Raw genomic sequence first — 27,906 nt, forward strand, 5'->3', positions numbered from 1 at the left:
TAGTAATATCCGCAACCACACCAGCCGACCTACAGTACATATATTTTTTTATTATTGTTATTATTTATTAATTCCAAGTTTTGCTAGAGTGATAGCTAGTAGGTACAACCGCCGCAGTAAAAAAGCGACGTGTGTGACAGGTATACACAAAGCATATGGTACATAGTAATTAATAATTATTATTACCTACCGTAATAATACACAATTATATGGGAAAATCCGGCAAATGGACATATTTTGGACATTTGGATTTGGACTGCAGTCAATAAATATACAAAATATATAAGTTCTGCCATCTGCTATACGGTAGTCGAGTGTACCTAGTAATTTGAAGTATCTATACGGCTAATCGTTTTTAAGTTAACTACACGGCTACACTAAAAACATAAAATTGATATCGTCAAAAACTGGTTTTGCGTAAAATTTCCCGTTTTTTCTTAATTTTACTTTTTTGATTTTTTGTCAAAAAATGATGGTAATTAAAATGAAAAAATCTGAATTTGTGATGTATAGGAAAATACTAAAAATTAGTTGGTACTGGGTAGGTAGTATGACAGGATCCGGTGTAATGTGCCCTAACACTAAAATTATATTTTGATGTTCAAAATGTTTAGCCATGACTAGTGACTACCTATTCTATTTTTAGTTTGTCTCTTAAGAGAACATGTACCCGTATGCAGAGCTGGATTAATGAATTAATGGCGCTGGAATAATTTATTTTATTCAAAGTATTTTTTATAATAATATATTCCAGTTGATATTTATTAGTTAAATAAGAAAAATATATTTTCTCAGACACCAAATTTACATTGGGTACATAGTTAATTTATTAAAAATACAATTTAGTTAAATGTTAAAATATAAAATATATAGTAAATTAGCAATAATACAAAACTACAAACAAAAGTCAAAAATGATTATTTAAAATATAATTTTCTAGATTTACTTGATGCAAAATCATCTAAAACGTCATCAAATGAAAGTATTACATTTGGCATTTTCAATTGACATAATTGTTAATGCGTTAAACCTATCTTCAATCTGTGTAGATCTTAGTCGATTTTTAATTAGAGCTAACTTTGAGAATGAACGTTCTGCTTCACAATTTGTCAACGGTATTATCAGGTATAATCTGAGTGCAATACATACCTACATTTGGAAAAACATCAATAAATTGTCATTTACGTAGAAGTTTTGCTATAGCACCACAACTGTCAATATCTGAAAAAACTATTTTGACATAATGATTAAAATGTGATATATATCTAATTCAATAACATGTAGGTTATTGTCACAGACAATTATTTCAAATGATTAATATGATTGTATTTTTAAATAAATATTGTTAAAATCATATTTTTCTAAATACCTATATATCATCTATAAGTGTAGAAAAGCTGCAGGCACATATTATTTTTTTGGGGGTGCCTTCTTTTTGGGGGACCCTGGGCTATAGCTCGCTCTTAGTCCTCTCTCTATGTCAGAGTGTGTTGTCTCTGTCTTACAAGCGCTTAACATTGCAATTTTTACGTTCAGCAATTCACGTGTAGCTCCGTTAGTTTAAAATTCAGAGTTAATTGACCTCTAATAAAATTTAAAGGTAAAATTATTATCTAGACAATCGCGTAGGTTTTTTATTATATTTTAATTTTAAAGCGAGTTTTGGATATTCTTAGATGTAAAAACTATTTACAATTTTAAAATACCTACTCATAATTTATGATTCATAAACACTGCCTAAAACAAACATACAGGGAAAATGAAAATTTCAGTGAGTTTTGTAGAACACTGGATGGGTTGGAATTTTTCTCTTAGAAATAATGTCTCATTTTATGAGTATAATACCAAACCATATGCCATTGATTTAGTTAATACTTTGATAAAACTTATGTTTATGGGTCTTTTAGACAGATAGGTGTTCCAGAAGATACTAGATAGGGTTTTAGAAATTTTCTTACCACTATTTCCTCTTGATTAAACTAATGGAAGACTCTTGATTTGACTTCAACAGAGAGTTATCATAATCACTGAAGGTTGGAATAACCGTTTTTTGATACCGATCGACTAAATACATTCAAATATTTTTGTTTTGATGATCAAAATGAAGTTAGAAATTGCTACAGATGAAACTAAGTTAACACTGCAATAAAGTCTATATTTATTGAGAATTAAAAGAATATTGCCGCGCTTCGAAAAAAAAAATAAAATAAAGAAAAATCTCTGTTTGGAAATCAAAAAATAAAATAAAAACTTTCCAGAATTTTGAACTGCAATAGCACATACTATATTTTATTTATCTGTTTTTGATTTATTTATTTGATGATTACCTATCATTTTATTTTGCGTATTGTTACTTGACATTTGATTTTAACATTTTAATTTTATTGCAGTAGCACCAAATAAGACTTATTGATTTATTTTATTTATATGTTATTTATTTACATCAATATAATAATAAATTAATATACAAATACATTTATTACTATAGAATATTTTTGGTAAGTACCAGTGCGACAACTATAAACTCTTGGGCACTTAAGCAGTTAGGCCCGCGTCATAGGCGCAACTAGGGTCAATTGGGTCAAATATTTAGATGGGCTAAGCCCCCTAGCCACCCTAATTGGGCCTATGGCCCGCGTACAAGGATTTATTTTAAGACCACAAATTAATATTATTATTTTAAAAATATAATATGGAATAATAAGTTACTTTATTAGTTATTAATTTTCGTAACTAACCTGTCAGATCAATATCGACAGTAATTTTTGTGTATATGTAGAAAAGTGGGGGGGGACACTCCAACAGGACCAAAATTGGTTTTTGTGATCATACCTATTTATTTAATTTATTTAGTCATGACTCATGATTCACGAGTCTATGATAGACAGTAGACGGTAGGTACCATGATACTATGATAACAATAAACGAATAAATAAGTAAATAAAATCCCTAGTTCCTAACTTATACCTATATTGAATATATCATTATAATATTAGGTATATTGTGTTTTAATTATTTAATTATAGAATGTAACTAATTAATTTATAAACAAGGGTTTTTCTTCATTGTACATACATTACATAACTTTTTCAGTTTATTATAAGTATTTAAAATAAATTTGTTTTTAAATTATTAACTAAATACTAAACATAAATACTAAGGCACATTGTCTTCTCAAAAAAATAAATAGAAATGAAACATTAATTTTCACGTTGGGTTCGAGCACTGGTTGGCCTTCCTCCTCATATAATTCAAAGTTAAATATTGTACATAAATTATAAAATTTAGTTATTGTGCTATCAAACAATCAAACACAGATTGTAAATAAATAATTCTACAAATAAAAAATAAAACTTTAAGGTTTAAACATTTAGAGTTAAATCAGAAGCCTGCTTAGGAATTTTGAGGGGGGAGCAGGGTTCAAAGTTTCACCAGGGTAAATTATCTGTTTTAAAATTGAGAAATACAATAATTATATGTAAATACGTACATGAGGAAGGAGGTTAAACAGCTTACCACCTTGAGCTCGTCCCTGAGTTAAATATTGTAAGATCCGTTCATCGTCGTTCCCCATTATAATATTAATTGCTATTATCTGCTGTTTGGTGATACAAAATTAATGGTTTCTGATAATTTTAGATAATTCATATAAATTATATGATGTAATTACTAATTATGTTTAAATGTTAAAGGGATATAAGATTTTTTTTTTAATAAGTAATATTCTTAGTTTAGGTTGATTAAAATGTTTTTTTTTAAAGAATCAGTAATTGAATTTAACTCAGAAATTTTTTTTTAATTTTAACCTCTACCTATTCAATCCCATAAAGTACCAAATAGATACAATTTTCCATCAGCAGTCACCAAAAAATTGAAGGTAGAAATATTACTAGTTCTATAAAAGGTGGTGAGTGATGTTTAAGTATTGAATAAACTTATTAACTACATAATATTATGAATATAATGCACATTAATAGTATGGTTTACATATGTAAGACATAAGTAGTAAGTATACATTACTTACAAAAAGATCTAACAATTCTTGACAAATTTTACAACAATTTAATAAAATAACTTTATTACAACAAACCTAGAAATTAAATATTACAGTACGTAAGAAACACGTTTTTATGTGTTCATAAAGTTATCCTCATATTGATTTGGTTAGTTCCATTTTCTTAATGTGGTACATTAGTTTTTAGAGTGATTTTTAAAAAATAGATTAATTATAAATAATAGTCATATTAAGAAAAATAAACTAAAATCAGAAAAAAAATAAAGAACCTAATACTTCTAGAATTGTTTTTTTTCATTGGTTAAGTTTAGTGATAGGAGAAACAACAGTCATGATAGTTAATAATTTGTATGAAAAGTAATTTTTTATGTTTTACACTTAATATACAGTAACTGATGGTTTGTATAAATGTAATTAGAATTATAATAATACAATATGTAACTTATATTCTTAGTATATGTTATTGAGTAATAAGCATAAAAAAATTACTAAAAATGTTATGACTTCATAAAAATAAAACGAGATCATAATAAGAATAAAATCATTTAGTAAGAAAATAAATTAAATCTAGTGATTAATAAATTATTTCATAGTTTCAAAAGTAGAAACTAAATGAATATGAAAACAATTTTTTTGTATGGTTAATTTTTTATTTCTGTTTAAAAGAAAATAGTTATTTTTTCTGTTTCTTGATATAAGTTTCATGCCCTCTTATAAATTTAACAGGAATTTTATATTGATCTGAAACAAAAATATACACACTTAATTAAAAACAATAACTCCGTTTATCAAACAAAAAATAATAAAATAGCTATCAGATCAACCACATATGACAGTTAGGGATGTTTTACATTTGCATAACATGTAACTTACATATGTTATATATATATTTATTTATAGTAATAATAATGTAACACTTTCTATAAAATCAAAATTTGACACATATGGGGCAATATTTTTGTTTAAATTTTTCTAGAACTTTGCAAATATCAACTAAAAGACCTCAACAATTAAGTTCAAATTTTTAACATTTTAAGTGCAAAGAAAATATTATATACTATTTTTTTTATTTAAAGGAAACTTTGTTTACAAGTAGTTTCAACACTTATGAATTATTAGATTAGATTTGAGATTAGATGATTGACAACTGTAGTTAATAAAAGTAATAAAGGGTTAATTGTGGCTTAAAAGTCCTCGAGAAATTCGGAGATTAAACTTTCAGGTGTTGGAGATGAAGTGTTGGCACTTGGCAGTAACATTGGCGTATGAACGTTCTTGTTTCTGGTTGGAGCTGGAGATTGATTTGATTATAAACGGTATGGTGTGATTGATCAAAAGCGTCGTCCTCGGAGAGTGAAGCATAACGATTTGGCGTGATGAATACTTTACTTCGGTTACCGCTAGATTTTGTTGGTGGAGATGATGATTAAGATAAATTGCGTTTCTAGGTATTCCGAGACATGTTTTGAATAACAATAATAAGTTAAGCTCCATTAGTGTAATGTGCAACAGATAACGGACAAACGAAAACGATGTCTGTTCATGTTCGGTGATAGACGTGAACTGATATTTAATCTTTATAGTAAATTGCCATTACAGTATGCTATGAATGGCTCAAACTAAAACTATTTGAAATGATAAATCAGAAAAATATAACAACTGTGTACTAAACACTAGGTCTATAACTATTGAGAGGACATTTTTTTAAAAATATTTGTTCTATAAAAATAATAATGTTTGTTCTATACCTATTATCAATAATAATAAAAATGGAATTTTGAACAATTATTAAAATACAATTTTATTTTCTAGTAAAATAAATGTATTCTAGTACACAGAAATATAATATCTTATTCTGAACATAGTCAGAAGCACTCAATGGGTTTTTAGCTAGTTAGTATAGAGATGTAAAATTAATGGTTAACATTGGAACAGCAAGAAGAATGTTTATTTTATTATATAATATATTTCAATGTTTTGTAAACCGTAATATGTAATTAATAAAAAATAGGAGATTATCAGCTATTTAAGTGAAAAATTTAAATTATGTTTTATGTGTAAATGACTTATTTTAAATACTTATAATTAAAGAGCAGATTTTTAGGTTCTTAAAAGTTTTAAATATGATGCTAATATGTTCTAAAAAAACCTTAAGATATTCTCTAAATATTCTTCAAACTTGTAAATATGCATAGAATATGATTTTTTTTAAACAGTTAAATAAAACCAATAAATAACTGTTATGCATCATTCCTTTAGTAACAGGTAAATTATTTAAACATAAAAAATGTTGATAGTTGAAGATTATTTAAAATACGAGAGATGAACAAAATATATATTTTTTTATGAACAACAATAAAATATATTTTAAAATATGAAAAATAGGGTTAATATTCTCTTAAGTCCAAAATAAGCTTTAATTTGCAAAAAAAAATTTTTTTCAACAAACTCTGTGATGAATAAATCATCCTAGTAAAATTGCATAAAGCCAGTCAAAATATTCAAAAACCTTACGATCCGCTCTCTATTTATATTATATACTTGCCTGTTAATAATTTATAGACAAAAAGAATTTGAGAGCCTTGAATTTGGACTTGTCTATTTTGTGCATTTGGTATATCATTAATAGTTGTACTGGCAGCTACACCGTGTTGACATTCTTTACTAAATTTTAAAACATCGATACCATACAGCTCTAGATTATTAACTAGAGTTACCTGAAATGATATTGTAAGAAATAAAATTAATATTTTCATTGGATTACAGCTTTTTTTATTATGACTATAAACAAACCTTTTTGTTTCCACTTCGATTGTTTACAGTCATTTCAATATAATTAATTTTTTTCTTTAAGTTTTTTTTTGTTTCAGTATTCAGAACTGATATTTCAGTCCGATGCATTATTTTTGTCACTTCTTCAATTAAATCTTTAAAGGTTATTGAAGATTTATCTTTTCTTTGAGATAATATTTTTTTTAAAACATCATTTGTATTTACTACCCTAGAACAAAATAAATTATTTGTTGCTTAATCTAGACAAATCGATAGAAGATTTTTTCCAGATGAGACAGTAGCCACAAAAATACAAGGGCATTGAAAATAAAAAAGTGTTTTATTTAAATTATTACATATTAATTAATATATATACAGTGTGTTCACCAATTTAGGGAACACTGAATTTTTCGGCCAGATTTGTTTGGAATAAATCAATTTTTTTTACAAACTGGTGGTATATGAATACACGTTTTTCAATACATTTCAAACATTTTTAGAATTTGGTCTGCGCATGCGTAGAAAAAACTTTTTTTTTTATTAAATAGCAACACTTATTTTTAACACCATATTCGGATAGGCCTATTTTTTTAAAGTAATTTTAATGTATCAACTATGGCCCTAAGTTCAATATTGACTGAATAAGAGCCATGTCAATTTTATTAAATAATACATTTTTAAACATTTATAAATAATTCTTATTGGTTACTTTTTGAATATGTATACATATTTTTTTTAGAAATGTTATAAACAAGACTAACATAATATGGATACAACATTTTTTACTAAAAATCGACTAGGTACAACTGGTACAAGTGAACAATAGTTATTTTATAATTACACAATAAATTAAATAAATTGTTCACAAATTAATTATAAATTATTTAAAATAATTTAAAAGTGTATTATTTAATAAAATTGGCATGGCTCTTATTCAGTCAATATTGAACTTAGAGCCATAGTTGATACATGAAAATTACTTTAAAAAAATAGTCCTATCCAAATTCCGAATATGGTGTTAAAAATAGATGTTGCTATTTAAAAAAAAGTTTTTACTGCGCATGCGCAGACCAAATTCTCAAAAATGTTTAAAATGTATTGAAAAATGTGTATTCATATACCTCCAGTTTGTAAAATTGATTTATTCCAAACAAATCCGGCCGAGAAATTCAGTGTCCATATTATCTAAAAAGTGCATCAAAATATACTGTTTCTTCTAAAGGTGTGTACCCACTGTATGCAGCTTTCTTTGATGTTTACCGACAATCATCGGGAACCTGAAGCTTCAAATCCACACCAAAATTTGAAGCCGAGTAGCTAAGTTGCACACCAGTGGGGATGCACCTCAAGAATTTTGTGAGTAATGTGCAGTGGTCTAAATTAAACTACAATTATTGTATAAAAAAAACATCAATGAAATTTATAAATTGATATTGGAATTATTAATAACATTACTTGTTCATATTTTCTTTTCATTATTTTTTTAATTCCATAATTAAAAATAAAAATATTTATAAAACATACCTAATTATTAAACCAATTAAATTAAAAATATATTTAAAAATTTTATCTTTTAAATATTTATAGTAGTATGGCAATATCAAAATTTTAAAATAATCAATGAAGAACACTTAAAAAATAGGAAAACAATTAGTTAAATTATTATCAACTTTACTTAGGTAGTAAAAAATTAAAGAAATACATACGAAGGGTCAGTTTTATCTTGCAATTCATATTTCTTAACATATTCTGTGACATATCTTCGAATAGATGATAATGGTAATTCATCTCCTTTCCTGAAAAAAATTTTTTTTTAATATTAAAATTTAGTGGTCATATTACTAATTGATAGTTTAAAAGAATATTAACAAACCGACAAAGAAATTCTGAAAATATAGGATGCAACCCTGGTGTTACTATATAAATCTCTTTTACTGGAGGTGAATATTGATCATTTTCTTTCAACTCAGGATTTTCTTCTATATTTATTTCTTGAAATTTACTGTGACTATGAATTATCTGAGTTATTTCAGCAATACCATTACTACCAACATTAAACTTGATTATACCTTCTACATCCAATAACTGTAAGAACGTTGTTAACTTTTTGAAACTAGTTTTTTTAATATCAAGTTCTATTCCTTCTGGACAAAATGACATTACATATTTCTTATAAAATGTACTGGCTAAAATTGGCAGCATTTCTTTTTTAATACAATGTTTTAAGGCTTTTAATGAACACGTCATTAGCAATTCATCCATTTTTTCAATAATAGTTCTGGTATCTTCTAACTGATTTGGTAAATCATCATTTAATTCAGGAGCATTTTTAAAAGAACGTTCCATCATTAAAATTATATCAGGTATAATGTTTGATATGTTAGATTTAAATAGTTCATCTTTATGATAATGTAACACTTTTAAACAGATATCTTTGTTCTTTTCATGGTTTATTATAATATTTCCATCAAGTATTAAATATCCAATAGCAATAATTTTTTCACACGAGTTGGTACATACACTCACACACTGATCAGCAAGCAATGGATTTAGTAGATGATCATTATTTACAAAAGTTAAATCTTTTATAGTTAGTTCTAATGAAGAATTGAGTTTAGATTTAAAATTCTCATGCAATATTAATCTGGGGACTATGTGAGGAAACGACCAAACCATAAACAATGTTGGATAATATTTGCCTTTAAAATCAAAAACTAAAGCAACTTCTTGAGCACAATAAATCTTTACTATGTCATTGGTGCCAGTTATAACCTTTAACAGTGACAATTGTTTATGATCTAAAAACTCATCCAGAATTTCATTGGTTAAGTTAAAACATTTGCAAATTGTTGACTTGAATTTCTTTCTAAATCACAAAACGAAAAATAATTAATATAATACCAAATTCTTTTTTTATTATTATTAAATGAGCATTTACTGATCGGCGCCTTTAAGAGTTGCATTCGATTTTATGCGGAATTCGTTTTTAAACATAATTGATGTGACCAATTATAATCGATTGTGAATAAACAATTTTTCGAACAGACAGGTTTTGACGTCCAAATAAATCTTTTAGCTTAATAGTACTATTTTAAAACCATCAACTAGTGGCGATAGTTCCTAAGCTGAAAATGAATGTAGTTTAAAAAAATCAGGTAGATCGTAGATAGAATATGATATAATGTTGTTTCAAACACCCCGTGAGCTTACCAGTATAGTTTTGTGCTCTTCTCAGCTTTTGCGATTTATGATAAATACTGAATAATCGCAATCGTTGAGGAATTTGAGCTTTAAAGTTCGTAAAATTCAAATCATAAATTTATTATTATTTAGATTTATTTATCGTGAATTCGAGTGTTAAGACTTAAGAGTTAAGAGTATTTGATGTGATAAGGGCGCACAGTATCGTCGGGGTATCAATTATTACGTTATCACGGAACAAGAACTAAACCACAACAAGTGCCACTAGACAGCGTTGCATTGCACTGCAAGTGACTGTCGACTGACCATAACTTCGCAAAGTTTGTTGGCGACACTGCGGCCACCTATCGGTCTTTTTGTTGGATCGGTGAACTTACCGCACGGTCATCAGTCATTGGAATTGGATAATGATCCTGTGTTAACACTGTTAACTGCTCTCGACGACAACAACAATAACGCAGCCGCGTTATTTTAACGGTTTTTTCTGTTCAGCAGTTCAGCTCGGCCCTCGTATGGATTTTTTCGTTTACCCGTTCTAACTTCTAATCGTGTTACTAATTATCGGTTCAGTATTTGACAGATTAACGGCATATCGTTGCGACGTTTTGTGTTGATAAATATAATTGTATATCAATATTATTAGTTCTGTGACTATGTATTTCGAACGACCTCTTATCCAGTCATAAGACAACTCACCATCAATAATATTTCTGAACTTTGATTCAATTTTAATCTACTGGCTTTCAAAATGTCTCAATTTGTTGTAAGTATTATGATTTATTCTCAGTAACTTTTAAACCTTTGTATTCGAACTGCTTACCGGTGCAGTCTAAAAACTATCCAATTTAATACAATTATAATTAACCACTAGTTTAATAAATATAATTGTATAATATAAGTTACATTTAAGTTGATGCCTGATTACTAATGTGAAAAGACAATATTTTCATTTTAAGATGATTTAAGTATTCAAGAAGACTTTGGAGTAAGAGTTTATATTTTATTTTCTTCTAACATTTTACTCAACTTGAGTTATGTTTGTTAGGTATCATACCTTATTTTATACATTTATTATTCTAAATATCTGAGATGTAATATCTAAACCAACTATTCCGACTTTAATAAGTCTGATGAGAAATTGACTAAACGTTCTTTTTAATCTCAAAATGTACTTACGGATTAGTGCTTAATGAAAAAAGTTTATAAACATTTAACCAATTTACATCCATTGTTATACAGTTTTAAGGATAATGGATTTTCTGTTTTTTGTTATGGTATACTTCAAAATAATTTTAATTTATGTTATACTTATCTAGTTTAAATTTGATTCTGATATTAATAAAACATAAAAAATAAGTAAGTATCTGTGATGTTATTTTATTTAGCATATTATAACAAAATAACCAATTAGAAGCTTAATTATCACATAACATTTAAACACCTAAATGTCACAATTTCAATACCTTTAACATTCCAAAGAATTTGTAAAACGCTCTTGTTTCACCATTTTCTTGGTTGGCAAATTGGTATGAATTTAGGATACCTATTCAAATAATAAAAATTTCACTATATTACCTCAATAGTTAGCAGTTTTATTGTCAATGTAAATATTTTCAGTCAATGTTAAGCATATTGTACAAAGTATTTTTAAACTATAAAAAATAAAATTTACATATAAATCTGAAAACACAAAAAAAAAATATTATTACAAATATTTTACTAAGAAAGCTAGGTTTTATAATAAAAAAGCGGGTAAGTCGTGGATGTCGCTCTGCTGTACAGTAGGTTACTGTAATGGATGTGATTAAATTTGAATGCAATGATTAGGTATCATTGTATACTAAAAACGATTCTGAACGGAGATAATTTGTCAGTCTAGGATATATTATATTTAAATATTGTCATATATTCTAAAAAAGAAAAGAATATTTCTAAAAGAAATAAATATTTTATTTTTCAATTAAGTCGTATTTTGCATAAGGCATGGTTCATCAATTAGTGTAGTTATCATGTAGTTATCATAATTCATAATACCTTATATTATCATAGATATACGAATACCTGGTTTGAGGATAAATCGTTATCATTACGCGATTTCATAAAAATTTAAAACTCAAACGCTCAAAACATTTTTCCTATAATGACGCTTCAAATTTTCTCTATAGCTATTTGAAGCAAAACTTATGGAAAACTTGGTGTTAAATTTAATAACCTTAGATAAAAATACAAACAATATTATGAATTTTGAACTACAAAATAATTCGCAAATATTCATGGTTTTAACGAATTTTTGTCGATATTTGAAATTCCAATGCTAATAAAAATTTCTGGTTGACATTTTTTTTGTGATAAAGATTGACAAATTTGTAAGGAATCTTGTATTAAATTTTCAAATCTTAGGTATAAAAGGAAAATTTTTTATGAATTTCTAGAATAAAATAATTTACGAATTTTCATGATTTTTACGTATGTTGTCAAAATTAAAATTTGAATGCATGTAAAAACAAAATGTTGTTACATATTTCTTTTATTTTTCAACTGCTATTGCAAAACTATATTATGAGCCTTGTATTAAACTCTCAAATCTTAGAATTAAAAAGAAAAACTTTTATGAATTTCGATCTAAGATAATTTGAAAATTTCCGTAATTTTTACGTATTAAGTCAATATTTGAACTTCAAATGCTAATAAAAAAAAATCGTGCCTATGTATTTTTATAATTTTTTAATCACTATAAGAATAACTTATGAGGAACTTTGTATTAAATTTTCAAGTATTTTGATAGGGCCATAAAAATTTTATCAACACTTCAAAAAAAAATTTTCAGAAAAATTGTCTATAAATACCTCAAAAAAAGTCAAAATATTATGAAAATTAAATCATGTTAAGAAAATGCCAATCTAAATAACTGATAAAATTTTCAAGTATCTACGACTTATACTTTTTGAATAATAACAAATATTTTAAATCGTTATCGTTACGCTATTTCGTAAAAATTTAAAATTAAACGCACTTAAAATTTTTCCTATAATGATGCTTCGAGTTTTCTCTATAGCTACTTGAAGGAAAACATATGGAAAACTTAGTGTTGTATTTTTAATCCTTAGTTATAAATGCAAAAAATTTTATGATTTTTCAACTTCAAAATTTTCGCGTTTTCGACAGATTTCGTATAATTTTGAACTGTAAACGCTTATTAAAAAAAATTGTGACTTACGATTTTTAATTTTTTTTAGCTACAATAAGAACAACTCATAAGGAACTGTGTATTAAATGTCCAAGTTTTTTTGGTCGTCCAACATTTTTTTACCGACACTTCAAAAAAAATTCTCAATAAAATTGAAAATTTCAGTGGTTTATAAATAACTCAAAAAAAGTCAAACATTTTTGAAAATTAAACTGTATATATATAACACTAACATAAACATTTGGTGAAAATTTCAAGTAATTACAGTGATTAGTTTTTGAATTACAACCATATAAAAATATCGATTTGGTCGAAAACTGATTTTGCGTAAAAATTCCCGTTTTTCTGTCATTTTTTTTTTGTTTTTCTCGATTTTTTTGAAAACTGTTGGAAAATGTTTTCTTTTGTCCTCTATAATGCACCAAGGATATTCACTTTTACATCGGAAACGACCACCAAAGTTTGAAATCGAAGCATTATTTCGACTTGTTATGCTGTACATAGACACAAAAAAAAAACAACACACATCATTGTAAAATCAATACATTCATCACTTCGTTCAGAATCTAAAATAAGAATATGTATTTTTGAAATATTTATAAAATTAAAAACTAATGATCCATAAACTATTTGTAAGGTAAATTAACTACTTTTAAATTGCATATCTTGTCAAAACACTATGTTGGAAAACTAAAAATTTAAAAGATATAAAAGAAGTATTATCTATAATAATATACAATAATACAGTTGCGTATCAGAGTGGTATAGGGGATTATAACCCCCCACCCCCCAAAAATATTGCAATGTTTAATTTTTGATTATTGATTTAATAACAACACACAATATTCAAAACAATTTAATATTATATTTTTTTAGCACACCCTACCCACCAAAAAAAAATCTTGATATGCCACTGCTTTAATATGCTATAAATAATGTAAGAAATGTTTAAGTTTAACTAGCATTTGTGATTCACTTATAATTGGAGGGTAACAATCTTAATAATTTTAAATTGTTAGTTATATTTCATTTCATTCTTATATTATTATACACAAACTATAGGTAATTTGTACTCTATTTTATTATGTTTTCTATAACTTAGTTTTTCAATGTCTGTTAGAAATAATTAATGTTAATTTAAAAATATAATCTATTTACTAAATTTTAGTATTTTTGATCAATTTTGAGTAGTAAGAATATAATCAAGTCTTAAAGTTAATGTATGTTAATAATACGATTAGTATTTAAAATTCTATTGTTACTTTTTTTTTATTTTAATTCTAACATACCTAAAAATATGTATATATTTTACAATGATGTGTTTTTTTCTGTCTGTTATCAACATTGGGGATAGGGAAAGTGCTCCGATTTTTTACTTCAGCATAATTTCTGATAGGAAAGTAAATCTAGTTAGTGCATTAGAGAGGATAAAAAAAACTAAGAAAAATTGGTGATTTTAATAAAACTATTGACAAAATCAAATTTGTTATTTTGTTAAAAATTTTAAACTTCAAACAAACACTGTAGAAGTATGATATTTTCACCAAATGTTTTTATTAAAATTGTCTATAATAATGGTATGATTATTTATAAAAGTATGCTAGGCTGACTCCTGTCAACTTTCAGAATTGATTTTTCTATACAATAATCATTGAATTCATTACAAGTCATTACTCATTACAATTACTTGTCCATCTTTTTAACAATAATAATAATAGTGTTACATTATACTAAAAGAGAGTAAATAAAATATAAAATAGTAATTATACAACAACATGAAAATTAAGCTTATGTAGTTGTTCTGGTAGTTGTTTAATTCAGTGCCGGCTTGGACTTTATTTTCCCTCGATTCACTTTTAATATTTTTACACCACCCACCCTAAAATATAGTTATTACTTATTACTGTAGGTACATTATCTGCTGAGTACACATTACGGCTATATATTATTTATTATTTATAATTTAATATTTAAATATTAAATTATATATAATGCTTAATTTTCATGTTGTTGTATAATTACTATTTTATATTTTATTTACTCTCTTTTAGTATAATGTAACACTATTATTATTATTGTTAAAAAGATGGACAAGTAATTGTAATGAGTAATGACTTGTAATGAATTCAATGATTATTGTATAGAAAAATCAATTCTGAAAGTTGACAGGAGTCAAGGTTGATAACCTGCAAAAATGGCCCAGTCTACTTTTCCCAACCATAAGACCCACCCACCCACCCATTAATATTTGTGTGAATCACATGATTCAAATATACTCCCTTCGAGCCGCCACTGTTGTGTATAATATGAATTTCATAAATACATAATAATAGGTTAATTAGAACTTGTGTTAGAATTAGAGTTCTAGTGTGTGGATAAAATTTACGGGGTGATTAGTCTCACAGACCCCATACAAAAACCTATAACCATTATTACTGTGATTGCCCCACCAACTTTTATTTACCTTCTATAATATTAAAATAGAGTCTGCAACCGACTCATTTGTTTTGATGACCTTAGCATCCATTGTTATTTCTAATTCCATAAATAGCTCTGAACGTATGTGCATTAATTCATATGTTTTTCACACACCACTGGCCCCAGGTTAAAATAAATCTTATAAAAAGAATGTTGGAATAAAACAGAAGCCATCTATTTTTAAAAAATCTTAAAACTATTAAAATAATTGTTATGACAGAATTGAATGAATTTATATTTAGAGCTTTGTTGCCTAAAAAACTATACTTATTCATTTTAGTTACGATAACACTAATGTTACCTAACTCTAACCTTGTAGATGCATTGAAATTATGACATAAAATATCAATGCATATTTTTATATAAAATTAATAATCAGCAAATTGTTTTTGTAAACAATAATCTCTCTATTCAAATTCAAAAGTCATTATAACTTTCCTAAAATTACATACCTACCTTATACATCATAATATACCTGTTGTTAATACATTTATCTAATTTAATGAGTTAATGAGTTTTTTAATTTTTAAGCTTCTTTTTTTTCATTAAATCTACAAAAATAAAATAGGGTTGGTAAGTGAATGTCACTCTGATGTACAAGTGGGTTACTATAATGGTTTGTTTTAAATTGGAATTCAATGATTTCGATGTATTAGAAAAATGATTCTGAGCGGAGACGATTTGTCAATTTAGGACAGGAATGGTGGACCTTTTTGTACCAGTGTGTCAAATAAAAATGTTGGTTGGATTTTGTTTTCCCTGCATATCAACTAGTTTGATAACCGTTTTTTAATACTTAAAAATTCCTACATCCATGGTTTGAATGATAAAAATCAAGTAAAATATTACATTATCGAACAATTTAAGTATATTAGATACTAAAAATATAAGTAACACATAAATATGTTAAAAAAATTTATTTTATTAAAAATAAAAAATATTGAAATTTTAAAATATAAAATTGTTATACATGCATTTTTAATTAGAAATTAGTTGTTGCATTTTATTGGCTAATGAATCAATTCTTGGACTGTAATTGTTTAATTTTAGTTGAACACATGCTCCACTTAAATCTGTACTAAGACAATTCCTTATAGTTGACTTAATAAAATTCATTAATGAAAAAAGCTGCTCATACAGTCATACCCATTAAATAGATCCAAACATTGTCAATAAAGAAAAAGCTAGTTATTTTATTGATGCAAATGAATATGGAAAACTTTTCCACTCATTAAGAATCAAATTCTCGGATTTAACATTCCTACCAATTTCAATATGATTATTTTCCAGCTTGTTATTCTAATTAATAAATTTATTTCTTCAAATATGTATTCTCCATCGGAAACTGGCTTACCATGCTGTGCAATACAGTGGAATACAGAAAAGCAGCTGTTAAATTATTATTTGGTTTAAACGCAGCTTTGAAATTATTTGAATGATTTTTAAAACATTTCAATTTTTGCAAAATTAATTCCTATTTTTCTTCAGTTGATAAAGAAAATAAATTCCTTTGAATTGTCTAAAAATGTCTATTTACATTAAAACTGCAGCTGACTACTGTTTCATTACATTAACAACTTAACACTTTATTATTTTTTTGAACTACCCCATAATCTATAGTCCATTGTTCATGAAATGATCTCCCACTATTACTTTTTGATTTCATGAATTCTACAAAAATATAATATTTTATTAAAAAATGTAACCTTTGAATTATTATAAAAATAACACTCACCAATATTGAAAACTGCCAAAACGATGCATTCAGACAAATCAAAGGCAACGATAAAATTTAACACATAAAACACATTCGATTCGACAAATGAGTAATGACTAACGCTTACCATGGACCAGTTTTACATATTATATCCGCTATATAAATATATACCTAATAAAGTTCTTATTGAAAAGTAATAAAATTAATAGTTGTTGAGCCGTTTAGATATTCAATTCAATATGTTTAGGTATAATACCATAAACTTAATATTTTATTTTTGTAATCTCAATTAATATTAGTCTACGTCCTATGACCAGTGATTTTTGGTGACAAACTTTTACACAGTTGTTGTGTGTGTTACTTAAATAGTGTGCGCGTGTCACAGAGTGACTTACGTGCCATAGGTTTGCCATCTCTTGTCTAGAAATTTTAAGTTCCCGTAAATAACATTTTTAAATTACAATAAACATAAAAATTGTTATTCTTGGTTATCTAGTATATAATTTCATCAAAAGAAAAATATTCAAATTTCAAATGTCTATAAATAACTTAAAAATTGATGAAATATTTTGGAAATTTTATCTAGTATAGGAATTGATAAAATAAACCCATTGTATAAATTTTAAAAATATCGACCCTACTTATCACTATTAAGTAAAGCAATAAAAGGCTATGTAACATTAAAGGTTATTATCTAATCTTAGTCACTTAAATCACCAAAAGAAATCTTTAATTTAACAAGCTTGCCCAATTATTTTTATGATTTTACTATAAAAATTTAAAATGAATAATGATGGGTCGACCTCTGATTTTTTAAATTGAACTGAACTTTTTTGAATCCAAACCAAACCTAGAATCAGTTTCAGTTGAACTCAAACTCAACATATTATTAATTTTCAAAAAGTATATAAAATATTATCACTAATTAATTATTTCTAAATAATCACTATCAATTTTTGTTTTTTTTAAATAACTTTTGAATTGTACAAATATATGGTCTTTAAATTATTGTGGGTATTAAGTCTAGTTCAACAAATATTTCAAGTTTGATTTTCGTATGGTAAAAGTTGTGTGATAGTTAGGTTTGAGTTTCAAATAGTTTGAACGATAAAGCAATAACATATTACAAAAGATTCTATAACAGACTTCCATATCATCCTAATCCCCTTATATCCAATATTATGCTATTATATCTTATTATAGCTTCCATATCTTCTTGCACAATTCCAGGCAATCCCACACGACAACTGAAAAGAAAATGGTGTCGAGATTTACTAAATGAATAAATTAAAATTATATAAAATAAAAAATTATTAATAAACAAATAGGTAGTGCTTTCACTGAATGGCTTCTTCCCTCACATTTTCATGTTAAAAAAAAAAATTAAACAAGTCATACTTGAAATTGAATAGGATAAAATTGTCTTAATTGTTTAATTGCTTTTAGACTGAATTTTCACCTCCTGTGAAATTTAAATCAAAGCAAGAAGATGAGGAAAATACTGTACTTGAGTATTATTTGGTATTAGCACCATTTCAAAAGCAGACTCAAGTAGAATTTTCAAATATAAGAATTAAAGAAACGGCCATTAGATTTCTGACAGTTGTTAATTTGCTTAACAAACCTAGACAGGTAATAATACATAATACTCCTATTTTTAAAATGTATGTAATAAAATAAAATTCTTATTGGTTATATTATTCAAATAAATTTTTTACAGTTTGTTTTACCTTCTGCAAATGATGGTATACATTTTGATGTTTATGAATTCACTTTACAACCAAATTCACAACGTAAGCTATCAATTACTTGGCAACCATGTGTGTATGGAAACATGCGCAAATTGATTAAAATAGAAGAAGTAGATAACAACAGAAAATATGATTTTGTTATTTTTGGAAATTGTATCGACCCTTTACGCAAGAAATTAAAAGTAAGCTACCAGTGATTTTTCTGTACCTATAGCTTTATCCTCATTGTTTTTTTTTTATTTCAATAACTCAATATTTTATAATTTTGATTTGTATTCAATATTTTTTAGGGTTCTTCTATAACATTAACTAAGTCCAAAAATTCAAATTCAGCAAAAAATAAATTTAATGGTGGGCAGAACAAAATAATTTTGAATAAAACTAAATTTGTTAAAAGTGCATCAGAAAGAGTTGTTTTAGTTGATAATTCCACAAAAATATCTGAACCTCTTCGTGCAGAAATTTTAGAATCGCCCATGAGGCGGCAAACCTTTTTAGTTGGAGAAAAAGAAAATATTCGGAATTCGGAAAATAACATGATTGACTATGACACAACCTTCAATAGTTTTGAACACTGTTTTAAACATTCAGATGGAAAGTATCAATATACCACATTCAATAATCACATTAATACCAAAAATACTAATTGTGACTTAATGACAGATGATTCACTAGATGAATCACCCAAAAAATTAATTAGCACTAATTCTCCATTTAATGACTTTTTTTTGACTCCATTGAAAAGTACTGAAAACTTGATTTCTCCATTCAGTATCACGAAAAAATGTATAACTTATGATATAGCTGATGAAAACATGGCTTTTACTTCATTTAACACATCCCCATTTAAGCCAATAGATGCTTCAACTGCAGCTAAGATTTACACTCCTGATAATAGAAAACCGACAAGAGTATCTGTAAACCTTTGTGAGAAATTTGAAGAAATACCAAAAAATGAATCAAATATAGATGGTGCAACTTTTATTAAAAATATCAGCTCAAAACAATTTGAATTGCCTCTAAAACTTGAAGAATCCTTTAACATGTCGCAAAATCATGAATGGACTACTACTCGTAAACCTACACATCATACAAGTAATTAAGATTGACTAACAAAATTACTCAATACCTTTAAGTTAGAATTAATTATTTTTCATGTTTTAGGGGTTATTTCAAGCAGTACTAAGCCAAAGAGACCGTCATTTGTTTTAAAAAATTCTCCTTATTACAAATGTAGCCCAAAATCTTCATTAATTTCTAAGAATAGATTGAAGCAATATAGTAAGTTATTATTTTTTTATATTAAATATATTCTTGTTTACTTATTAAATGATATGAATATTGTGTTATTACAAAAATGTATCTACTAACAATTCTATTCTTAGGCATTCTTAGTCCACGGACTAAACATTTGAAAACTCCAAAATTGGATAAATGTGATCAATACCTCAAATGCTTAGCAAATCCAGAACTTGTGTATCACAATAATGCTGAAGATCCGTTTTTAAAAATGTATGTTGAAGTACAATCTAATTTACATAACTTATTTTTATAATTAATAAATCATAATTTGATTGTTTGTTTGTGTTTGAATGTATAACTTAATTGATTGTGGGCATAAATACAGTACATACTATTATATGTATTTTTAGGTCTCAATATTATGAAGCTGAATGGTTGGATCGTCAAGAATCTGATATGATTCGATGGTTAAATGCACTGCTTATGCCTACTGATAAATTGGCAGATGAAGAACAAGATGACTTGGAGCAAGCAGCAATGGCTTGGGAAGAGGCATCCAAGACAAACCGTAGAAATAAGCCTATGCAATTTGCTACCCAGAAAGATCTGTTTGTATCACAAATATACAAGCAGTGTCCCCAACAATGGAGTGCATTACGGAAAGCAACATCAAATCTTATTACATCTACAAATGTCGCAACTGTTTTATCAAAGTTGGCTGTATCAATAGAAAAAGATTTCATTACAGTTCGAGATGATCGTCAAATACATTTGGATTTAAGTGAGATTTTGTATAAGGTTAAAATTGTTTTTATTGTTAATAGTTATAATGTATTTTGTTAGATTTAAAGAAAAAAATTACGGATTTGTTAAAATGCTTTAATCCTCTGTGGTTACGAATTGGTTTGGAAGCAGTGTATGGTCAATTAATTCACATAAATCCTGGATCTCATGACTTAGATGGAGTTGGATGGTTTATACGCAAAAATTTGTTTAATAATGATTTCATTAAACAAAAATTCACCAAAGCTACTGTTCTTCAAGTGAACCTTCCCTCTTACAATGTAATGAAAAATATTTGAAATTTATTTATTTATTATTGAAAAAAAAATGTTTCATATTGCAGATCGCCATGAAAAAATTTATTTTGAAAAAAATATTTATGCTTGTATATTTTTTGGACCGCGCCAAAGAACAGCAACTTATCAGACATAATCCTTGTCTTTTCAAAATAGACTCTCCTTTTAAAGTGAGTGAATTAATCTTGTTTGATATGATATAGTTTATCACAAAGCAATTTTTTTTTTTTATTTACAGAGTAGCCAAGACTTCTTGATGGGATTTTGTGCTGACATGGTAACAGCAAATGGAGACATAAATCGTCGATTACGTAGTATCGGCTATATTTTGACCCATAAACAAACCCATCTGGACGAAGTAAATTATGCAGTCAAATCATTAAATGATCTTAGAGATGGTACCAGAATCACTAAAGTCGTAGAAATCTTGTTCAAAGGAGAACCACTGTCGCACAAACTAAGACTTCCCGCTATATCGAAACTGCAGAAAATTCACAATGTAAATTTAGCATTAACAAGGATATCTGAACATATTAGTATCGAAGGAAATATTAGTACTCGTGACATTGTGAATGGTCACAGAGAAAAAATGTTATCATTATTCTGGCAATTAATTTATAAGTATTTAACTCCTCGATACAATAAAGCAGCAAAAACAATTCAACATTGGTGGCGAAACAATACCCTAAAATTTGCTATCATTAAAAGGATTAGAGCTAAGCAGACATTTAAACGTCACTTGGCTGCTACTAAAATACAAGCTTGTGTTCGTGGTTATTTGACTAGAAAACATTGGCCACATGAACAAGCAGAATTGATAAAAAACCGTGAAAAGTTACATCTAGCGTCAACTAAAATCAAACAATACCTACAAAATAAACTTAAACTTTTAACAGAAGATCGAAAACATTTTATAATTTTAAGAAGAACTACAGTGTTTGTTCAAAGAAAATTTAGATCCAAAATTGCAATGAAAAGAGATCGACAACAATATATAAAAGCTAAACAGTCAGCTTTACTTATTCAAAAAATGTATCGTGGTTATACAACAAGAAAAAACTGGTCGCAAATAAAAAATTCCCTTATAATAGAAAAGATGAACAGAACTAATTCCATTAACGTAATTAAACGCTTTCTCAGAAAGAACTTACCACCTACTGAAGACTTACTGTATTATAGAAAATTATTGCATTATACATTGGCTGTTCAAAGAAAATTCAGGGCAAATAATTTGATGAAAGCACAGATGAAAGCATTTATTATGTTTAAAAAAAGTGCAATAGTTATACAACAAAGATTTAGAGCAAAACAAGCAATGGTTAAACAAAAAAATCACTATTTAAAACTTAAAATGTGTGCAGTTAAATTACAAGCTGTAACTAGAGGTTACATTATGAGGAAACAATGGTCTGCATTACACGCTGAGTTAAAAGCTAATAGATTGCGTTTAATAATTTGTAGTAACATTATTAAGAGAGCTCTTAGAAGTAATCTTCCATTGACAGAAGACCGTGTTCAATTTCTTGATTTAAAAAGGTCTGTTATTGTTGTACAAACACGATTCCGTGCTTTGAAGGAAATGAAGCAACAAAGACAAAATTATCTGGAAATAAAAACATTAACTGTTAAACTGCAGAGTGTGGCTAGAGGATATATATTAAGAAATCAATGGCCAGCCCTACGAAGTGAGTTAATACTAAAACGTCAACGTTTGATCAATTGTAGTAATATAATTAAAAGACTTCTGAGAAAAAATCTTCCAGCTAATAATGACCGTTTAAAATTTCTTGAGCTAAGGAAAGCCACTACTCTTATCCAAAGTAGATTTAGAGCCAATAAACAAATGAAAGAATATCAGATACTGCGTAACAATGTTATTGTAATTCAAAGAAGATTCAGGGCCAATGTGGCTATGAAACAACAAAAACTTGTTTATAAAAACACCAGAGCAAAAATTATTCGACTACAAGCATTCTTTAGAAGATATTTGGTTCTCAAAAAATGGCCAGAAATCAAATATAAGTTAGAAGCTAATAAGAAACAATTGATTGCTGCTAGTAATACTATAAAAAAGTTCCTGCGCCATTGTTTATCACCTACTCCTGATCGTTTAAGATATATCAAACTGAGACAGGCTGTTGTGTACATCCAGGCGAGATATCGGGCTGTTGTTACTATGAAATCAGCCGAACGAGAATATTTATTATTAAAAGATAGTGTGATCATAATACAAAGACATTACAGAGCACATAAGGCCATGTTGTTACAAAAAGAGCGATATAAGCTTTTGAAGAAATCTGCAATTGTATTGCAGACTCATATTAGAGGATACTTGGCGCGTAGACGTTGGCCTCAGTTGAAAGATAGTATGGAAGCTAAACGTAGACTAGCGTTTGACACTTTTGAGGTAAGTTATTAATATTTTCTTTTTTGACAATTTTCCTTTCTGTGTGCAGCCTGGTGTAAATTAACATGGCAGCTCGCATTATAACTATTGCTCTAAGTAATTGAGTGTTATGTTCTCTTCTGCTTGTCTTGCATATCGCATTTTATCTTGAAAAAAGTCTTCTATTCTTTTCAAAATTGTGCGAAAGTTTTGTTCTATAAGATTTAAATATACACAGTGCAAAAGGTTGTTAGCTGGCCATGCATTCTTATTTGAGTTGAAAATGGAAATGCGAGCTGCCATACAGTTACAAATTTGGACCAGAAATGTCATGTCAAATCGTAAACATTTACAGAAAGAGAATGTTGCTGCGTCTATAATACAAGCTTTTGTCAGAGGATTTTTGGTAAGAAAGAAATTACCAAAGATTAAGGAAGAATTACATAATCATAAACTTGTACGAGCTGCAACTTTGATACAGGTAAATTAAAAATATTAATTATTCATTCAATATTACAACCAAGTATAGATGAATGTGTGATTAAAGATGAATTAAATTATTTAACAGGCCATATGGAGAGGTTATACTGTAAGAAAGAGATATCAATGTAGACGAGAAACAATTAGAATTCCTTCAAAAAGTGCCCTCACGTTGGGAAAACGACACAATGACGTGGTTGATGTATTGAACAAGCAAAGAAGGAATGAGTATTCCTATCGAGAACTCGCTACAGTTTTCTGGAACTTAGGTAGTATATACTGCAGACAAACAAAATTATAGCTAAAACTGAAATTGATTAAAAACAACTATACTATAAAACTTATACTAATAATTTTGTAATAAGAAGACGCCACATCTGCATATTAAGTTGTCCCTGTCCCAACGTAGCATAAACTATTTTTCGCGGGACAACTTTACTCCCTCATTAATTATAGTAGAATTACTGACATTCAACGACACAAGAGAAAAACTTTATCTGTGCTACAGTGTCTTTATTTTTTTGATAGCACTTACCAGTAATTTTAATTAATTAAATGAAAAAACAAAATATTCAATAATTTGATCTTTGCTATATATCATATTCATGGATTTTGTTAATACAATGTTTTAATTTTAGATACATGTACAACTTTATCCAAAGAGCTATGCTTGAAGACATCAGAAGGTATAATTGTGGACAGCATATTTCACTTTTTGCATTATTCCAATCAGTCACAACCAAGTATTGATGCAAGAGAGCCAGCAATCCGTGTGCTGACAAATTTACTTAAGTATCATGAAACCTCTTGGCACATCTGGGTGGTGAGTTCTTAAAGAGTTATCCATATTTTGGTTATTGTAAATCATTGTAATAGAGTTTTTTATAATCAGAAAGGCTCTGTCTTTGTGTACTATTTATTTTGATTAACATTCACCTCAACATCCTTCTATAAGTTATATTATATTGTTGTAGAGAACTGTGAATGCTGATATGGTAAAAGACCTAATCAAAATGATGAAGACATGTTGTGGAAAAATCAGCTCAAAAAAATTGTATTGTTCAATTGCTACTTGGCTTTGGATAGCCCTACAAGACCCGGAAAAAAAACTTGTTAGTATTTCTAATCTTATATAATTTAAGAGGATACTATACATGCGTGCATTGTCTTCGTTTTATAAAAGCATGGCATCAATAATAGTATATAATGAATTATTAATTTAACATTGTTTTGTTTTATACTAAAGTAGATTAATTTATTATCAAATTTAAATGTATGAATATTTTTTTGTGAATCTCTTAGTTTTTTTTTTTTTAATTTGAAGTGAGTATTTTATAAAACATCAATTCAGCTCAAATATTAAGAGTATGTAATAGCTCTCTCTGTCCCATAGGTAAAATAATTTATGTTCAGTAGATTCAAAATTGTCTTGTTAGCTTTAGTAAATTGACCTATTATCTAACTTACAGTCAAGAAAACTATGTCTTGATGTTATAAAATAAATATTTTAATAAATCCAACATAAGAACACACCCAATTTCATTACTTTAGGTTTGACAATAAATTGACTCTAATATTAAATGTCTAAATCTATCAGTATAAAGCTGGTTCGGCGAAACACAACTTCTCTTTGTTGCAAGTGGGACAGAGAGAGAACATAAAAAATTTGCTGAAATCCTTTTTAATATAACAGAGTTAATTGGATTATTCAAAATGTTGAATTGCAATGTCGTGGGTTTGTAATATAGAACAAGTGTAGCATCCTTATATTATTATGTCTTTCCAAATGGGCTGAATTAGCCTTCAACTAAATGCAGAGATTTCTTAAAGTTATCATATTCATACAAAACTATTACTGACTCTCATACTAATGTTAATTATTATATTTGATTAAAAAATACACAAATTAACATTAATTGTGTATCCGAATAATACTGTATCATTAATTTTAAATACATAAAAATTATCCTTCATTATAAAACAGCTTTTGTGTATTTTAAGCCTTTTTGTTTATATCATACACTATAATGTTAGAAAATACTTTTATAACAGAAGTTTCATAATGATGAATTGCTATATAACTAAATCAACTATTTAACTATTTGATTAGCGCTTGATTAATATATTAGTTATTGAAATACCAATTTTTTTGGAGATATAAATGTAAATGAACATAAACAAATCAGCTTTTAATTTCATAAACAGCCCATCCCTTAAATTATGCTTACCTTATACTAAAATTCAGAGAAATGTCGGTATGGAAAAAATGTCCTAAATTTTAGTTTAAAATAGTTGGTTAATTTGTTGCAGTACATCAAAAAAATTCCATCCGCTATGGTAGACTTGAAATTCATGATGGATACTTTGAAAAAGAAGTACATATCATCTAAAGTGGACAAAAAGACAATGGTGTTACCCTCGACACGGCCTACATGGAGTATTGGCTCTAAATGTCAAAAGTGTTTTGACTCTGACTTCTACGCAACAGTTCAAATTTGCAAATTGTTAGACATTTAAAATAATTATTACATTTTTCTTACTTTTTTTTTTTTGCTTTTTGTCATAACATTTTATTATTAACCATTGTTATTTTTCTTTGTATATATAATAATTTTTACCATATTTTAGGAATTAAAATACATTATTTTATATCTTCTCGTTTATTGATTGATTGATTTAGTTATTAAAATTTTATAAAGAAAATATAATGATTTTTAATAACTGTAAACAATTTTTGACATTAAAACTGTTAAAAATCATTGGTTCTATATGCAATTTAATTTGTATACAATATTTTTGTGATTTTTTAAACCAAAGGCATTAACTCATGTTTCACTCAAATATTAATTAAATTTTTCGATTATTTAGAAAATCAATACTTATTTGGTTTAATCATAATTATATTTAATAATACTTGTTGAAATATGTTGTACTCATATAAAATTCATGTATATTAAAAACTTTTAGATATTAGACATTAAAGATATGTTATTATTTTTACTTTAAGTACTGTCATAAATCAAATTTATAACATGTGAATCTTTTTTTTTTAAATTGCAATTATAATAGATGTTAAATCATTTAAATTAAGGATTCCAAGGTTGTTTGAGTAGTATTAAGAACTAGAAAACTATAACTATTTTATTTTTATACATTTACAAGTTTTAAATTTTTTTCAGTCACCTTAAACTACACAATCACTGACTTCATTGTTTTTATATAAAAAAAAAATATTTAAAATGAATAACTTTTCATAAATTACCCGATACACAAATCAACTTTGTTTATGTAACATAATACATTATGCTTAATTATTTTAAGAAACGTCAATAACTACATAATATACAGCAAATTAATATTATGTGGGGTGGTTGTACAATCAACTGCAGTAGCGCCCTGACTATATGTACTGACTGTTACTAGCACCCAGGTGGGTGACATCTTAGGTTTTTATCCTTGCCAAATATGTTTTATGTGTACCAAACCAACCATCCCCTTACAAACAGCTAATGGTGATAATTGCCGGGCTTATGATCAATATAAATTTAATAACATAACTTAAAATTAAAGAAATTTAAAACAATACAATTTTGTTCAT

General features: G+C 27.0%; 2 protein-coding genes across 3 annotated transcripts; one reads left to right on the forward strand and one right to left on the reverse strand.

The window, feature by feature from the left end:
* Positions 1–4,061: 4,061 nt before the first annotated feature.
* On the reverse strand, positions 4,062–10,172 carry eIF2D (eukaryotic translation initiation factor 2D). The gene is made up of 7 exons (XM_015514653.2): positions 9,998–10,172; positions 9,726–9,912; positions 8,661–9,653; positions 8,494–8,583; positions 6,809–7,016; positions 6,561–6,732; positions 4,062–4,756 (listed from the first exon to the last, which is right to left on the reverse strand). Exons 2-7 carry the CDS (start codon positions 9,779–9,781, stop codon positions 4,689–4,691), a joined length of 1,587 nt encoding a protein of 528 aa, XP_015370139.1. The 5' UTR covers positions 9,782–9,912; positions 9,998–10,172; the 3' UTR covers positions 4,062–4,688.
* A 220-nt stretch (positions 10,173–10,392) lies between these two features.
* LOC107166120 (uncharacterized) lies at positions 10,393–26,959 on the forward strand. 2 transcript variants are annotated; one of them, XM_015514659.2, is made up of 15 exons: positions 10,393–10,751; positions 18,817–19,002; positions 19,091–19,303; positions 19,412–20,216; positions 20,286–20,402; positions 20,507–20,633; positions 20,774–21,144; positions 21,207–21,427; positions 21,490–21,612; positions 21,681–23,849; positions 24,067–24,309; positions 24,397–24,577; positions 24,947–25,131; positions 25,283–25,420; positions 26,619–26,959. In XM_015514659.2, the coding sequence occupies exons 1-15, from the start codon at positions 10,737–10,739 to the stop codon at positions 26,823–26,825; spliced, it is 5,301 nt and encodes a 1,766-aa protein (XP_015370145.2). In that variant the 5' UTR covers positions 10,393–10,736; the 3' UTR covers positions 26,826–26,959. The 2 variants fall into 2 exon arrangements, with proteins under 2 accessions (XP_015370145.2, XP_015370146.2); XM_015514660.2 differs by having other exon boundaries at positions 10,394–10,751; positions 24,184–24,309.
* The last annotated feature ends 947 nt before the right edge of the window (positions 26,960–27,906 follow it).

This window comes from Diuraphis noxia, unplaced genomic scaffold (genome assembly GCF_037042655.1).
Source record: "Diuraphis noxia isolate RWA-SAM2 unplaced genomic scaffold, SU_Dnox_SAM2 contig0001, whole genome shotgun sequence".
In the NCBI taxonomy this organism is placed as follows: domain Eukaryota; kingdom Metazoa; phylum Arthropoda; class Insecta; order Hemiptera; family Aphididae; genus Diuraphis; species Diuraphis noxia.